The 17,385-nt window shown below is 48.0% G+C and overlaps 1 protein-coding gene across 1 annotated transcript in view; it reads left to right on the forward strand.

Annotated features, from left to right (window-relative positions):
- RHOQ (ras homolog family member Q) overlaps window positions 1-17,385 on the forward strand; it is a 143,559-nt gene that overhangs the window by 68,658 nt on the left and 57,516 nt on the right. Inside the window, exon 4 of the mRNA XM_063918388.1 lies at window positions 17,138-17,233. Coding sequence (XP_063774458.1) covers window positions 17,138-17,233 — 96 coding nt within the window. The remainder of the gene's footprint in view (window positions 1-17,137; window positions 17,234-17,385) is intronic.

The following is a 17,385-nucleotide window of genomic DNA, read 5'->3' on the forward strand; positions in this document are numbered from 1 at the left end:
TGCCGCCAGTGGCACCGTGGGATTTGAACGTAGTTTTGAATTTTCTCAAATCTCATTGGTTTGAGCCTCTAAAATCGGTAGATTTAAAATACCTTACATGGAAGGTAACCATGCTATTGGCCCTGGCTTCAGCCAGGAGAGTTTCAGAGTTGGCGGCTTTATCATACAAAAGCCCATATCTGATTTTCCATTCGGACAGGGCAGAACTGCGGACACGTCCTCATTTTCTCCCTAAGGTGGTTTCGGCTTTTCACTTGAACCAGCCTATTGTGGTGCCTGCGGCTACTAGCGACTTGGAGGACTCCAAGTTACTGGACGTTGTCAGAGCATTAAAAATATATATTTCAAGGACAGCTGGAGTCAGAAAATCTGACTCGTTGTTTATATTGTATGCACCCAACAAGATGGGTGCTCCTGCGTCTAAACAGACGATTGCACGTTGGATCTGTAGCACAATCCAACTTGCACATTCTGTGGCAGGCCTGCCACAGCCTAAATCTGTAAAGGCCCACTCCACAAGGAAAGTGGGCTCATCTTGGGCGGCTGCCCGAGGGGTCTCGGCATTACAACTTTGCCGAGCAGCTACGTGGTCAGGGGAGAACACGTTTGTAAAATTTTACAAATTTGATACTCTGGCTAAGGAGGACCTGGAGTTCTCTCATTCGGTGCTGCAGAGTCATCCGCACTCTCCCGCCCGTTTGGGAGCTTTGGTATAATCCCCATGGTCCTGACGGAGTCCCAGCATCCACTAGGACGTTAGAGAAAATAAGAATTTACTTACCGATAATTCTATTTCTCATAGTCCGTAGTGGATGCTGGGCGCCCATCCCAAGTGCGGATTGTCTGCAATACTTGTACATAGTTATTGTTACAAAGATCGGGTTATTACTATTGTTGTGAGCCATCTTTTCAGAGGCTACTTCGTTTTTTGTTATCATACTGTTAACTGGGTTCAGATCACAAGTTGTACGGTGTGATTGGTGTGGCTGGTATGAGTCTTACCCGGGATTCAAGATCCTTCCTTATTGTGTACGCTCGTCCGGGCACAGTACCTAACTGAGGCTTGGAGGAGGGTCATAGGGGAAGGAGCCAGTACGCACCATGTGATCCTAAAAGCTTTATTTAGATGTGCCCTGTCTCCTGCGGAGCCCGCTATTCCCCATGGTCCTGACGGAGTCCCAGCATCCACTACGGACTATGAGAAATAGAATTATCGGTAAGTAAATTCTTATTTTTACCAAATAAGCTGCTTTATCCTTCCAGTATCCATCCAGTGGCGTATCTATAATGGGTGCAGGGAGTGCGGTGGGCCCACACTGCACACCTTGCACCCATTTCTTCAATACTCACTTATACGGAGTCCCGCAACAGCAAAATCAACAGGAAAATGGCGCAATGTTTTGTGCATGTGCAGTAGGGTAATCGCCAGGAAAATGTCCGCGACGTAAACCTATGCATGTGCAGTAGAATCTGGCACAGCTCCAGAGTCTACTAGTGTTCAGTTTTGCTCCCAGTTGTAAAGCACAATGGAATATGATGGCACTACTTATGTAAATAATAAAGTTTAGTATAAAGTAGTTTATATTTTGTTCTGTGTGCTCTAATGGGAAATGACATGACACACAAGTACAGCCCGAAACAAAGGGAAAGAGGGCCCTGTCCATCAGAGGTTAGAATATAGGCCCTCATTCCGAGTTGTTCGCTCGGTAAAAATCTTCGCATCGCAGCGATTTTCCGCTTAATGCGCATGCGCAATGTCCGCACTGCGACTGCGCCAAGTAAATTTGCTATGCATTTAGGAATTTTACTCACGACATTTTCATCGTTCTGGCGATCGTAATGTGATTGACAGGAAATGGGTGTTACTGGGCGGAAACACGCCGTTTTATGGGCGTGTGGGAAAAAACGCTACCGTTTCCGGAAAAAACGCAGGAGTGGCCGGAGAAACGGGGGAGTGTCTGGGCGAACGCTGGGTGTGTTTGTGACGTCAAACCAGGAACGACAAGCACTGAACTGATCGCAGATGCCGAGTAAGTCTGAAGCTACTCAGAAACTGCTACGAGGTGTGTAATCGCAATATTGCGAATACATCGTTCGCAATTTTAAGATGCTAAGATTCACTCCCAGTAGGCGGCGGCTTAGCATGAGCAAATCTGCTAAAATTCACTTGCGAGCGAACAACTCGGAATGAGGGCCATAGTTGTAAGTTATAAGTTGCAGAATCGCCCTCACTTAATATCTGGATATAAGCAGATGTAAGGTATTATTCAGACCATAGGATACCATTTATTTTGCTGGCAGACACAGGTTACAAAGCGGCATGCTTCTTGTGTGCCCGAATGTGACCATAAAAGCTCAGGCATCCAATAGCATGCAGATTCCTTCTGTGCTCCTCACCTTTCCAGAAAGCTGTAGATTCAGCCTCCAATCACATTGCTATATGCCCTAAATGTTTTTCAGCGTTCACCTATTGTACAATACATTTTTGTTGTCCCCCAGCAAAACAGTGTACTTAATGGGACTAATTCAGATGTGGTTGGAGTAGCTATTCAAGGAAGCAGCAGCGATCGCTCTGTATGTAAATGCAGCAAGTGGCGTCTCTTCCAAGTTGACTCCTCCTGCTGCAGTAGTGATCCAAGATGCATCCTAGGAAGCAGCATGGGATCACTACAACTTCATCGGGTGAGCTGCCAAAGATTGAGATCCTGGCCTCTTCCCTCCCCCTAAGCGACGGTGACACACCTCCGTTTTTACAAACTAAGGCTATCGCTGCCCCCTCCCCGTCCCCAAATGGCATCAGACTGCCAATCACTGATGCCATACTACGTCATGTGTCGCAGGACCCATTCAAGCACGTGCAGAACTGGTCCTGCGCATTCACAAAGTAATGAACATCGGTACTTTGCGTATCAGGACGCAGATCCTTCATGATCTCAATTAGCCCCAGTGAGCTATGCGTAAATGCCTGTGAACGCTGCAGACAGCATTAAAATGTGCAACGCTTGAGTATATACGGGTACTATAAGATAAGACTATTTCTACTTCATCCACTAGGGGACACTGGAAGGCTTAAGACCGTGGGGGTATAGATGGTGGTAGATGGAGCCGGCACTTTAAGAATTTAGTGATGTGACTGGCTCCTCCCCCTCTATGTCCCTCCTCCAGACCCGTTTTAAAAATGTGCCAGAGGGAGCTGGATATCTTTCTGGGCTGCTCCAGAATTAATTATCTTAAAAGAAGCACATGAAGTTTTACCAAAAGAGGATAGACAGGCAGATGACTGCCCCTGCCTGTCTGCACCGCGGGAGTTATCGGGGGGACCCTGTCACAGTTGCCTTAAGCTGGAGCCAGGGTCCATGGCTACAGAGCTCACAGCCTGTGAATTCCCTAAAGGAGCTCATCTGACGCTGCCTTTGTTGGGATCTAGCCAAGTGTCAGCCCGGTCAGCATGGCAGTAACTGAGTATTACCCCACCGCTCTGACTAGCAGGGGGCTTGGTGACACACAAGCACAGGACGTGTTTTCTAAGGTTGTGTAAACACCTTGTAGAATTCCCTCCTGGTACAACAACCGTACCGAGGGATCTCCGGTGCAGAGAGCGCCGTGCCACCCGCCATTATAACAGAAACACTTTTTTTTAAAAAAGGTGCCATGGCTGCGAACAGTGGAAGGGGACGGAGCTTCCAGCGGAGCTCCCGGCGGCATTGCGCCTTTACATTAGTCATGGGCAAAGAGATACAGTGAAGTGAGTTGAGACACATGACTCAGCTCAGTGTAGTGTCTCGAGACAGTGTCTCGGTACATGGCTCTTTTGTAATGCATTGCAGACTGTGTACATGCAGTGAGTGCAGAGACTGCTGGCAGTGCTGGGACTCGTGGAGAGTGTGACTCAGGCGGTAAGAGGTCTTTAGGTCGGCAGTCATTTGGTCGATCACTGAAGGTCGACAGTGAGCAGGTTGACACATGCATAGGTCGACATGGGCAAGGTTGACACAGTTTTTTGTGTGGGGTTTCAGGACTTTTTCATACCTCCTCTATCCAAGAGAGCATAGAGTTGGTTAGAAACCTTGTGGCGAACGTAGCGAGACACCGCGCCCGAAGCGTGGCGAGCGAATACGTCTGAATTGTTGGTGGTCCCAGATGGAAATTCAGGTCAAGAACCCCCCCCCCCTGCAAAAAAACAGTGTTGACTATGTGTGTCGACCTTGCCCATGCCGACCTTCCATACATGTCGACCTAGTCATGTGTCAGCCTTCAGTCAATGTCAACCTACTCACTATCGACCTTCAGTGGTCGACCTAGTGACAGGGTCAACCCAGTGATCCACATCTGACTCAGACATCTGGGATTGGGTCAGCTATTCAGTTGCTCTGAATGAAACAATGAATCCGATCCATCTCCACTGAGTCAGCATCGGTCTCACAGGCAGTCAGTGCTCAGTGACTCAGACCTCTGGTAGTGTGTCAGATATGCAGCTGCACTGAATGAATTATGAATTAATCTGATCCATCTCCACTGAGTGAGCACTGTCTCACAGGCAGTCAGTGACTCATACCTCTGCTGCACTAGATGAATCATTGATGAATCTGATGAGTCTCCACTGAGTGAGCACTGTCTCAACTCAGTGTCACAGGAAGTCAAGCACAGCAGCAGCCCTGACACTGAGCAGCATCACACTGCTCCCTCCCAGGGGGTGTCACCCAGGAGTGCTGCTACCCAATCACTGTGACTGATTGAGGTTACTGGGGTCTGTCTCAACACAATAAACTGTGAGTGACTCGAATCATTCCAACTTCTAAATGATTCGACTCATTGGGGGATATTCAATTGTTTGAAAAGTCAGTTGGGTGTCTGTTTTTTCCTATCTAATAGACAGGAAAAAACAGACACCCACCAACTTTTCAAACATTTGAATTTCCCCCATTGTGTTGAGACAGCAACTCAGTAGCTATCTCTACTTTACATCAGTGTGAGGCGGCGACAGCTCCTGCTTCAGCATGGCACTGTGTGAGCGTATCCAGCGGCTGGAGCGCATATATCTCTGTCCCCTCTCCACGTGCAGCGGGAAGAGGACATAAATACACCCGAGGTCCGGGATGCATGAGGAGTACGGGAGGCACAGATTGTGGGAGCATTTCAGGCATCTCACTAAATCTCTGGGTGGATGGTCAGTAGTGCCCGCTCAGTACATATATTTACAGCGCTATAAGAGGCAGACTCTACCTCCTCCTCTCTAGCCTCCCCTCCACAGTTATTCCTGTGTCTTGCTTTAATTCTCTACTCTTCTCTGTTGTTTCTGTATTATCTGTGTATACAGTATGACAGGAAAAGGTGCATCATCCAAAGCTTCTCAGAAGCTTTATACTTGTAAAAAAAATGTCATGCAAACTTTACACAGGGACAATCAGAGATGTCCCTATATTGCGATGCTTGTGAACAGGTTCCTATAACGGACCCTGTTTCCTCGGAACAAGAGTCCGGCCCAGTATGGCCAGCTTAGTTAACCAGGGTTATGTTGGATCTTTATGCAGAACTGGCAGCTTCTCATAAAGATAGAGAGGCTACTAGTTCACGAAGCCCAGTTCCATCCATGCCAGAACCGCCGTGGGCACAAACCTTGGCTAAGTCGGTTGACGGACTTACCAAGGCAATGGGCTCATCAAGGACTCCTGTTGCAACTACCTTACCTTCAAAAAAGAGGTTTTTACCGTCAGTTTTACAGTCTGACGAATCAGACACGGATGATATGCCCCTGTTAGAGGAGGGGGAAGTTGGTCAAGACTCAGAGGCTGAAGTAGCCTCAGAAGGACTAGAGGCTCTTATTTTAGCTGTGCGTCAGGTCCTACAAATCACAGATCAAACACAAATACAGCTCATATATATTGGTAGATGCTCAATTAGCTTAGTGATATCATTCAGGTGCTCGAAAGGGAGGGATATTTCTGAGCAAGAAAAAAAGGCATTTGGTTTCCCCCAGCACCCTGAATGATAACCGTAACCAGATATAAATCCCACATAATAATAGAATTCAGAGATCTTCGTTACACATATTTGCGCAAATGTGTGGTTAAGTCCCAAAGCCGCATCAAGGCGTCTCTGTATATTTGGGGTCCCTAGCGCTATATTTAGGTGCAGGGTGTATCACCCCAAAACACCAGCATAAGCCAGCAAGCCCAGCGTAGCATACCAGTGAAAAAACTATAGTGTTAATAAATTAGTATTTAGGAAGCCGAAGCTATAGAGAGGGGGATACAAACATGAAATGTAATTAAAATAGAGAAATAGTGTTAAAAAATTAATAAGTGAGAAGTGTTAATAGAATGTAAAGGTATGCCACACTAAAGCCATCCAGCTCAGCCAGTCCAGAGGCACCACACCTCACACCTCCATTACCCCAAACTGGGTCTAATATTAACCAGCAAGGAGCCACATGATAATGGCACCTTAATACAATATGTCTAAGCTAAGAGCTACCTACCTTGGAGCAACCCCATAATGCTCCATGTGGCATGTCAGGAACTGCACCTCCTCCTAATGCAGGAACCTCTCTGCCTCTCACAACAGACATATATATTGGTAGATGCTCAATTAGCTTAGTGATATCATTCGGGTGCTCGAAAGGGAGGGGTATTTCTGAGCAAGAAAAAAAGGCATTTGGTTTCCCCCAGCACCCTGAATGATAACAGTAACCAGATATAAATCCCACATAATAATAGAATTCAGAGATCTTTGTTACACATATTTGCGCAAATGTGTGGTTAAGCCCCAAAGCCGGCAGAGAGGTTCCTGCATTAGGAGGAGGTGCAGGCCCTGACATACCACATGGAGCATTATGGGGTTGCTCCAAGGTAGGTAGCTCTTAGCTTAGACATATTGTAGTAAGGAGCCATTATCATGTGGCTCCTTGCTGGTTAATATTAGACCCAGATTGGGGTAATGGAGGTGTGAGGTGTGGTGCCTCTGGACTGGCTGAGCTGGATGGCTTTAGTGTGGCATACCTTTACATTCTATTAACACTTTTCACTTATTCATTTTTTAACACTGTTTCTCTATTTTAATTACATTTCATGTTTGTATCACCCTCTCTATAGCTTCGACTTCCTAAATACTAATTTATTAACACTATAGTTTTTTCACTGGTATGCTACGCTGGGCTTTCTGGCTTATGCTGGTGTTTTGGGGTGCCACACCCTGCACCTAGATATAGCGCTAGGGACCCCAAATATACAGAGATGCCTTGATGCAGCTTTGGGGCTTAACCACACATTTGCGCAAATGTGTGTAATGAAGATCTCTGAATTCTATTATTATGTGGGATTTATATCTGGTTACTGTTATCATTCAGGGTGCTGGGGGAAACCAAATGCCTTTTTCTCTTACGTCCTAGAGGATGCTGGGGACTCCGTAAGGACCATGGGGTATAGACGGGCTCCGCAGGAGACATGGGCACCTAAAAGAACTTTCTAGTATGGTGTGCACTGGCTCCTCCCTCTATGCCCCGCCTCCAGACCTCAGTTAGATCTTGTGCCCAGAGGAGATCGGGTGCATTACAGGGAGCTCTCCTGAGTTTTCTGTAAAAATAATTTTGTTAGGTTTTTTATTTTCAGGGAGCTCTGCTGGCAACAGACTCCCTGCATCGTGGGACTGAGGGAAGAGAAGCAGACCCACTTCTTAAGAGTTTAAGGGCTCTGCTTCTTAGGCTAGTGGACACCATTATCTCCAGAGGGAGTCGGAACACAGGTCTCACCCTGGGGTTCGTCCCGGAGCCGCGCCGCCATCCTCCTCACAGATGCCGGAAAAAAGAAGCCGGGTGAGTATGAAAGACATATGAAGACGTCAGGCGGCAGAAGACTTCAGATCTTCATGAGGTAAGCGCGCAGCAGGAAGCTGCGCGCCATTGCTCCCACACTTACACACACACTGGGCACTGATGGGTGCAGGGCGCAGGGGCGGCGCCCTGGGCAGCAATAAACCTTGTTTTGGGCATTAAAGCATGTAGTTAGGCTGCGGAGACAGTAAACTACAGATCCCCGCCATTTTTTTCAAATTTACGAGCGGGACCAAAGCCCGCCGCGTGAGGGGGCGGAGCTTGATCCCTCAGCACTAACCAGCGCCATTTTCTCCACAGAGGCTGCAGAGAACGCTGGCTCCCCGGACTCTCCCCTGCTGAGCATCAGAGGGCTGAAAAAAAGAGAGGGGGGCACATATTTGGTGCAGTGAGTGGGGGAAATAAATATATATATATATATATATATATAAAAGCGCTATCTGTTTTTTTTTTCCTGGGTCAGTTTGGCGCTGGTGTGTGCTGGCATACTCTCTCTCTGTCTCTCCAAAGGGCCTGCTTTAGGGAATTGTCCCCTCATAGCTATATCCCTGTGTGTGTGTGGTGTTGGTACGTGTGTCGGCATGTCTGAAACGGAAGGCTTATCCAAAGAGGAGGTGGAACAGATGAGTGGTGTGTCTCAATCGGCGGTGCCGACTCAGGATTGGATGGATATGTGGCATATGTTAAATGCTAGTGTAGCTTCACTGCATAAAAGGCTGGACAAAGCAGAGTCCAGCGCGTTGGCAGGTAATCAATCTACGGATTGTACCGACTCACAGGACCCGTCGGGGTCTCAGAAACGTCCCTTCTCACAAATAAGGGACACAGATACCGACACGGACTCTGATTCCAGTGTCGACTATGATGAAGCAAAATTGCACCCCAGGGTGACAAAATGTATTCAGTTCATGATTATTGCAATATAAGATGTCTTACATATCACTGATGAGCCCTCGATGCCCGACACGAGGATACACATGTTTAAGGGAAAGAAACAGGTTATAAACTTTCCTCCTTCACATGAAATTAATGAGTTATGTGAAAAAGCATGGGAAACTCCAGATAAGAAGCTGCAGATTCCCAAAAGGGTTCTTATGGCGTACCCTTTCCCTACACAGGACAGGGTACGTTGGGAATCCTCTCCCACAGTGGACAAAGCCTTTAACACGCCTTTCCAAGAAGGTGGCGCTACCGTCCCCTGACACAGCGGCCCTCAAGGATCCTGCGGACCGCAGGCAAGAGACTACATTAAAGTCTGTCTACACTCATACTGGTACTTTGCTTAGACCGGCAATTGCGTCGGCATGGGTATGTAGTGCAGTAGCAGCTTGGACAGATACACTGTCAGCTGACCTTGATACCCTAGATAGGGATACAATTTTGTTAACATTAGCTCATATTAAGGACGCAGACTTATATATGAGGGACGCTCAAAGAGACATTGGATTACTGGGTTCAAGAGCCAATGCTATGGCTATTTCGGCAAGAAGAGCCTTATGGATCCGCCAATGGACGGGGGATGCAGACTCAAAAAGGCATATGGAGGTTTTACCTTACAAAGGTGATGTATTGTTTGGGGACGGCCTCGCGGACCTGGTTTCTACAGCTATTGCGGGTAAGTCGACCTTTTTACTTTTTGTTCCCCAACAGCAAAAGAAACCCCCACAATATCAGATGCAGTCCTTTCGGTCGCATAGATCCAGAAGAGGTCGGGGCTCCTCTTTCCTTGCCAGAGGTAAGGGTGGAGGCAAGAGGACACCTGCTGCGGCTGGTTCCCAAGAGCAGAAGTCCTCCCCGGCTTCCGCTAAGTCTACCGCATGACGCTGGGGCTCCCCTGCGGGAGTCCGCACAGGTGGGGGCACGCCTTCGACTATTCAGCCAAGTGTGGGTTCAGTCAGACGTGGACCCTTGGGTGATAGAAATAGTCTCCCAGGGCTACAAGCTGGAATTCGAAGAGGTGCCCCCTCGCCGATTTTTCAAGTCGGCCTTACCAGCTTCTACCCCAGAGCGGGAAGTAGTGCTAGCTGCAATTCAAACGCGGTGTCAACAGCGAGTGATTATCAGGGTTCCCCTGAGCCAACAGGGAAAAGGGTATTATTCAACCCTATTTGTGGTTCCGAAGCCGGATGGTTCGGTCAGGCCCATTTTAAACCTAAAATCCCTGAACCTGTACCTGAAAAGGTTCAAATTCAAGATGGAATCTCTCCGAGCGGTGATAGCCTGCCTGGAAGGGGGGGATTTTATGGTGTCACTGGACATAAAGGATGCTTACCTTCATGTCCCCATATATCCCTCTCATCAGGAGTTCCTGAGATTCGCGGTACAGGATTGTCATTATCAGTTTCAGACGTTGCCGTTTGGGCTGTCCACGGCCCCGAGGATTTTCACCAAGTTAATGGTGGAAATGATGGTGATCCTGCGCAAGCAAGGAGTCACATTTATCCCATACTTGGACGATCTCCTGATAAAAGCGAGATCAAGAGAGCAATTACTGGAGAACGTGTCACTCTCTCGGAGAGTGCTACAGCAACATGGGTGGTTCTCAATCTACCAAAGTCACAGTTGGTTCCGACAACTCGACTAGCGTTCCTAGGCATGATACTGGACATGGAACAAAAGAAAGTTTTCCTCCCGTTGGAAAAAGTCCAGGACCTCCAGAACATGGTCCAAGAACTACTAAAGCCAAAAAGAGTGTCAGCTCATCAATGCACTCGGGTTCTGGGGGAAATGGTGGCAACTTACGAGGCCATTCCCTTCGGCAGGTTCCATGCAAGGACGTTTCAATGGAATCTTCTGGACAAATGGTCCGGGTCCCATCTACAATTACATCAAAAAATAACACTGTCCCCCAGGGCCAGGGTGTCTCTTCTATGGTGGCTGCAGAGTGCTCACCTTCTAGAGGGTCACAGGTTCGGCATTCAGGACTGGATCCTGGTAACCACAGACGCGAGCCTCCGTGGATGGGGAGCAATCACCCAAGGAAGAAATTTTCAGGGACTGTGGTCAGACCAGGAGTCCTGTCTATACATCAACATGTTGGAGCTAAGGGCCATATACAACGGCCTTCGACAAGCGGAGAATCTTCTTCGCAACCTACCGGTTCTGATTCAATCAGACAATGTCACAGCAGTAGCTCATGTGAACCGCCAAGGCGGGACAAGAAGCAGAGTCGCGATGGCGGAAGCCACCAGGATTCTTCGCTGGGCGGAAAATCACGTAAGCGCTCTGTCAGCTGTCTTCATTCCGGGAGTGGACAACTGGGAAGCAGACTTCCTCAGCAGACACGATCTCCATCCAGGAGAGTGGGGACTTCATCAAGAAGTCTTTGCAGAGATAACGGGTCTCTGGGGAGTTCCTCAAATAGACATGATGGCGTCACGCCTCAACAAGAAGCTTTGGAGGTATTGTGCCAGGTCCCGGGACCCTCAGGCAATAGCAGTAGACGCTCTGGTAACGCCATGGGTGTTCCAGTCGGTCTATGTGTTTCCTCCTCTTCCTCTCATCACAAAGGTGTTGAGGATCATAAGATGAAAAAGAGTACAGACAATACTCATTGTTCCAGACTGGCCTCAAAGGGCCTGGTACTCAGATCTTCAGGAGATGCTCACGGAAGATCCCTGGCCTCTTCCTCTAAGGGAAGACCTGTTACAGCAGGGGCCCTGCATGTTCCAAGACTTACAGCGGTTACGTTTGACGGCATGGCAATTGAACGCCGGATCCTAGCGGAGAAGGGTATTCCGGAGGAGGTCATACCTACTCTAATAAAGGCTAGGAAGGAGGTGACGGCAAAACATTATCACCGTATCTGGCGGAAATATGTCTCTTGGTGTGAAACTAAGAATGCTCCTACGGAAGATTTCCATCTGGGTCGTTTTCTCCACTTCCTACAGACAGGAGTGGATATGGGCCTAAAGTTAGGCTCTGTTAAAGTACAGATTTCGGCCTTGTCAATATTCTTTCAGAAGGAATTGGCTTCTCTCCCAGAAGTCCAGACGTTTGTAAAAGGAGTACTGCACATCCAGCCTCCTTTTGTGCCCCCTGTGGCACCATGGGACCTGAACGTGGTGTTGCAGTTCCTTAAATCACACTGGTTTGAACCCCTTAAAACGGTGGAGTTGAAATTTCTCACCTGGAAGGTGGTCATGTTGTTAGCCTTGGCATCTGCGAGGCGTGTGTCAGAATTGGCGGCCTTGTCTTACAAGAGCCCTTACTTGATTTTTCATGTGGATAGAGCGGAATTGAGGACTCGTCCTCAATTTTTACCTAAGGTGGTGTCTTCGTTTCATATGAACCAACCTATAGTGGTGCCTGTAGCTACGAGTGACTTGGAGGATTCATTGTCCCTGGATGTAGTCGGGGCCTTAAAAATGTATGTAGCCAGGACGGCTAGAATTAGGAAAACAACTGCATTGTTTGTCCTGTATGCTGCCAACAAGATTGGCGCGCCTGCTTCGAGGCAGACTATTGCTCGCTGGATCTGTAACACGATTCAGCAGGCTTATGTTACGGCTGGATTGCCGTTACCGCGTTCAGTAAAGGCCCATTCCACTAGGAAGGTGGGCTCTTCTTGGACGGCTGCCCGGGGCGTCTCGGTACTGTTGTTTTGTTCATACTGTTAACTGGTTATGTGTATTCCAGGTTATATGGTATGATTGGTGTGGGCTGGTATGAATCTTGCCCTTAGATTAACAAAATCCTTCCTCGTATTGTCCATCTCCTCTGGGCACAGTTCTCTAACTGTGGTCTGGAGGAGGGGCATAGAGGGAGGAGCCAGTGCACACCATACTAGAAAGTTCTTTTAGGTGCCCATGTCTCCTGCGGAGCCCGTCTATACCCCATGGTCCTTACAGAGTCCCCAGCATCCTCTACGGACTAGGAGAAAAAGATTTACCGGTAGGTTTAAAATCTTATTTTTTTTCTTGCTCACAAATGCAGCTCAGCCTTTCTTCAGGTTACACGCAGTTTTCTTGCCTCTTATCCTTTCCCAGCAGATAATAGGGTGAAGTAGGAGACTTCCAAACTCCCCCCCCCGTTGGTGGATCCCTCCCTTTCTCGCCTGTCTAAGAAGACCATCCTGCCGGCGGAAGGAGCGACGGCCCTGAAGGACCCTGCAGACCATCGACTAGAGACCACTCTGAAAGCAATCTACACTGCTGTGGGTGTGCTGATTCGACCTCTCGTCGGCTCGTGGCTAAATAAGGCTGTCGAAGCCTGGGCAGAACAGTTGTCAGCAGGCTTACAATCAGGTATACCTGTAGAAGAACTCATTATGTTGGCAGTACATATCCGTGAGTCTGCTGTTTATTTAGGTGAGGCCTCTAGAGACACAGGGGCACTTGGATCGAAGATTTCTGCGTTGGCTATGTCGGCTCGCAGAGCCTTATGGATCCAACAATGGCAGGCAGATCCAGAGTCCAAAAAGGCAGTTGAGGCCATTCCATTCACGGGTGAGTTTTTGTTTGGTCCGAATTTGGACAAATTAATTTCCAAGGCGACTGGAGGAAAATCTGCGTTCCTTCCGTCAGCCAAACCAGCTCCTCGTAAGCAGTACTCTGGTCCGTCCTTTCGAGTCCCGACCAAATTCCGTGGAAGGTCCAGAGGTGGAGCCTCCAACTCCAGAGGTAATAGAGGTAGAGGTCGTACCGTTCCGTCAGCCGCTCCCAACCAGGAGACCAAGACTACAACAAAACCCAGTGCATGACGGGTTTCCCTCCATCCTGGGGGATCCCAGGGTGGGAGGATGTCTACGGAACTTCGGGGACGTCTGGAAGAAGACTTGCTCGGATGTCTGGGTTCGGGAGGTAGTCACCCAAGGGTACAAAATAGACTTCCAGTTCCAACCTCCTCCTCGTTTCTGCACAACAGGTTTGCCAGTTTCTGTAGAAAGGCGACGGGTCTTGCAGGAGGCCATACAAAAACTACTGGCTTCAGGAGTCATTTTGTCCGTACACCCTCATCAACTCAAACAAGGTTTTTACTCCAACCTATTTGTGGTTCCGAAGCCAGACGGCTCCGTCAGACCTATCCTGAACTTTAAGTCTCCCAATCCCTTTTTGCAAGTGTTCAGATTCAAGATGGAGTCTCTTCGATCGGTTATTGCTGGACTGGAGGCAGGAGAGGTTATGGTGTCCATAGACATCAAGGACACCTATCTTCATATTCCCATCTGAATCCCACACCAGGAATATCTCAAGTTTGCTATTCAAGATGCACATTACCAATTCCAAACCTTACCCTTCGGTCTGTCCTCTACTCCGAGGGTATTCACAAAAGTAATGGCAGTTATGATGGAATTACTGCACACCCAGGGAGTGAATATAATTCCTTACCTCGACGACTTACTGCTCAAAGCTCATTCAAAAGATGTCTTGATCAGGGACATTGCTTCAACTCATCACTTACATATCCAACATGGGTGGATCCTAAACTTCCAAAAATCTCAACTTCATCCCACTCAGTGGATTCAATATTTGGGGATGGTTTTGGACACAGTTCTGCAGCGGGTTATGCACCCTCAGGACAAGATTCACTCGATTCAAACCGTGGTACGACATGTCCTCCAACATCGCAGAGTGTTGGTCTACCTGTGCATTCGTCTACTGGGACGGATGGTGGCTGCCTTCGAGGCTCTACCATTTGGAAGGTTTCACTCCAGGCCTTTTCAATTAGACCTTCTCTTCCAATGGTCAGGGTCACATCTGTTCCTCCACCAGAGAGTACAGCTGTCTCCCAAAACTCGGTGTTCCCTTCTTTGGTGGACCATATCAGCCAACCTGGCACAGGGCAGATGGTTCGCTATCTCAAACTGGATCCTTCTCACCACAGATGCCAGTCTAAGAGGTTGGGGAGCGGTGACGTTGGATCGTCAGTTCCAAGGTTGATGGACTCAGCAGGAGGCTGCATTACATATCAACATTCTCGAACTGAGACCAACCTACAATGCACTCAAGTTGGCTTTTCCTTTATTGCGGAATCAAGCAATATGTGTTCAATCAGACAACGCCACTGCCATGGCTTACATAAATCGACAGGGTGGCACTCGCAGCAGGGCGGCGATAAGAGAGGTATCGCGTATTCTACTGTGGTCCGAATCCTTTGCAGAAGCGATATGTGCTGTGTTCATTCTGGGTCTCGACAACTGGGAGGCAGGTTACCTCAGTCATCAGGATCTCCATCACCAAGTTTTCCAACAACTGGTGACTCGCTGGGGTCTTCCACAAATAGACCTCATGGCATCCAGACACAATCACAAACTGCCTCGATACTGCTCCCGGACGAGGGACCCGCAGGTGGATGCCCTAACACTCCCTGGACTTACAGCTATGTGTACCTATTCCCCCCGTTTCCACTTTTTCCGTGTCTGCTTAAACGTATCAACAGGGAGGAGGCCATCGTACTCCTCATGGCGATCCTGGTACACCGATCTTCTTCGCTTACTTGTGGGCGTTCCAAGGCCTTTTCCACTACGAGAGGATCTGCTAATTCAAGGCCCTTTCGTCTATCTAGACTTAAGGCGACTTCGTTTGACGGCTTGGCTGTTGGAATGGCAATTCTGAGTGATAGGGGCATTCCCTCTGTGGTTGTTCCGGTCATGATTCGGGCCAGGAAGTTACTTTTCAACATTATTACCGGATCTGGAAAGCATACGTTACTTGGTGTGAGACTCGTAAGGTGTCCTCTACATCTTTCAAGATGTCCAGACTGTTACTTATCCTGCATTCTGGATACACAGCAGGCCTGCGTTTGGGCTCATTAAAAGTACAGGTGTCGGTGCTTTCCATCTTTTTCCAGAAGAAACTGGCACAGATACCGGAAGTACAGACTATTTTTCCAAGGCGTTCTTCGATTACGACCACTTACGGTGCCTCCTATGGCCCCGTGGGACCTGGAGTTGGTTCTTTCATTTTTACAATCCTATGTTTTTGAACTGTTGGAATCCACGTATATCAAGTACCTCACTTGGAAGGTGGTTTTGCTGTTGGCATTGGTCTCTTCCAGACGGGTCTCTGAACTGGGAGCCCTCTCTTGTAAACCACCGTATCTTATCTTCCATTCCGACAGGTCGGAATTGCAAACTCGTATGTCCTTTTTACCAAAGCTGGTCTTCGCCTTCCACATTAACCAACAAATTGTGGTTCCGGTTCGTGCTGAGGACTCCCCTTCCACCAAGTCACTCGACGTTGTTTGAGCCTTAAAGATCTACGTGGACAGAACTTCTTCCCTTCGGAAGACAGGCGCTTTGTTTGTTCTCTATGACGCTGCTCGTCCTGGTTGGCCTGCTTACAAACAGACGCTATCACGTTGGATTCGCTTTACTATTCGTCAAGCTTATATGGCCTCATACAACAGCCACCACCGTCTATTTCTGCCCACTCTACAAGGTCGGTCGGTACCTCATGGGCGGCTGCCAGGGCGGTTCCATTGACCCACTTATGTCTGGCCGGAATACTTTCCTTAAGTTTTACCGGTTTGATACGTTTGCCGCTTCGGCATCTCAGTTTGGCCGTGCGGTTTTGCAGGGTTCTCAGCGCTCTCTCGGCCAACAAGTGAGCTCTGGGATGTCCCCACGGTCTTAAGTCTTCCAGTGTCCCCTAGTGGATGAAGGAGAAAACTGGATTTTGGTACTTACCGGTAAATCCCTTTTTCCGATTCCGCAGGGGATACTGGACGCCCACCCAGCACTTCTTCCCTGCTGTACTGTGTGCTACTTAGCATTTTGTTGTGACTGTTATTCACAATTCTCTATGTCAGTATTGGGCCTGTTATACACACATATACATGTTAGTATATCTCCGTTTACTGGTTTTGGTTCTGTTACCTTTCTGGTTTCATGTTCTGTTGACTTCCTCTCACCTTCTCCTCTGTCATCTGGTCTTCCGTCTCTCCTTGGGCTCAGTTTCTTTAACTGGTCTGCAGGGGGGCATAGAAGGGAAGGAGCCAGTCACATCACTAAATTCTCAAAGTGCCTTCTCCATCTACCACCAGCTATACCCCCACGGTCTCAAGCCTTCCAGTGTCCCCTGAAGAATCGGAGAAAGGGAATTACCGGTAAGTACCAAAATCCAGTTATTTTGGTCTTTCAGCATTTAAAGGGTGTTTAGCTGGCTGAACGCCTGGCTTTAGTGCCTGTGTGTCTTTGTCTGTCTGCATCCGTTACTGTTTTTTGGGTCTCATTAAATGTGTTATTAAAAGAGATTTTATCTAGAGGGCACAAGGACATAGGCTGTGCGCTGATATTTGCTCTTTTCATATAAAAACTTAGATGAAAAGGTAAAAGGAAAAAAAAATCTTTATTGTTATGATTTGCAGATCGACCTCCGAGATGATCCCAAGACTCTAGCAAAACTAAATGATGTGAAGGAAAAACCCATTAATGTTGAGCAAGGGCATAAGCTAGCCAAAGAGGTAAGAAGATAAAAGTATATTCTTCCATAGATTTTATTTTCTCTGTACACTGTACATGCAGAATTAAAGCAGTAGATAGACCTACTGGCCATGCAGAAGTCTGACCTTCCTATAATTATGTTTCTCTAACGTCCTAGTGGATGCTGGGGACT

This window comes from Pseudophryne corroboree, chromosome 4, assembly GCF_028390025.1.
Source record: "Pseudophryne corroboree isolate aPseCor3 chromosome 4, aPseCor3.hap2, whole genome shotgun sequence".
NCBI classification, from domain to species: Eukaryota; Metazoa; Chordata; class Amphibia; order Anura; family Myobatrachidae; genus Pseudophryne; species Pseudophryne corroboree.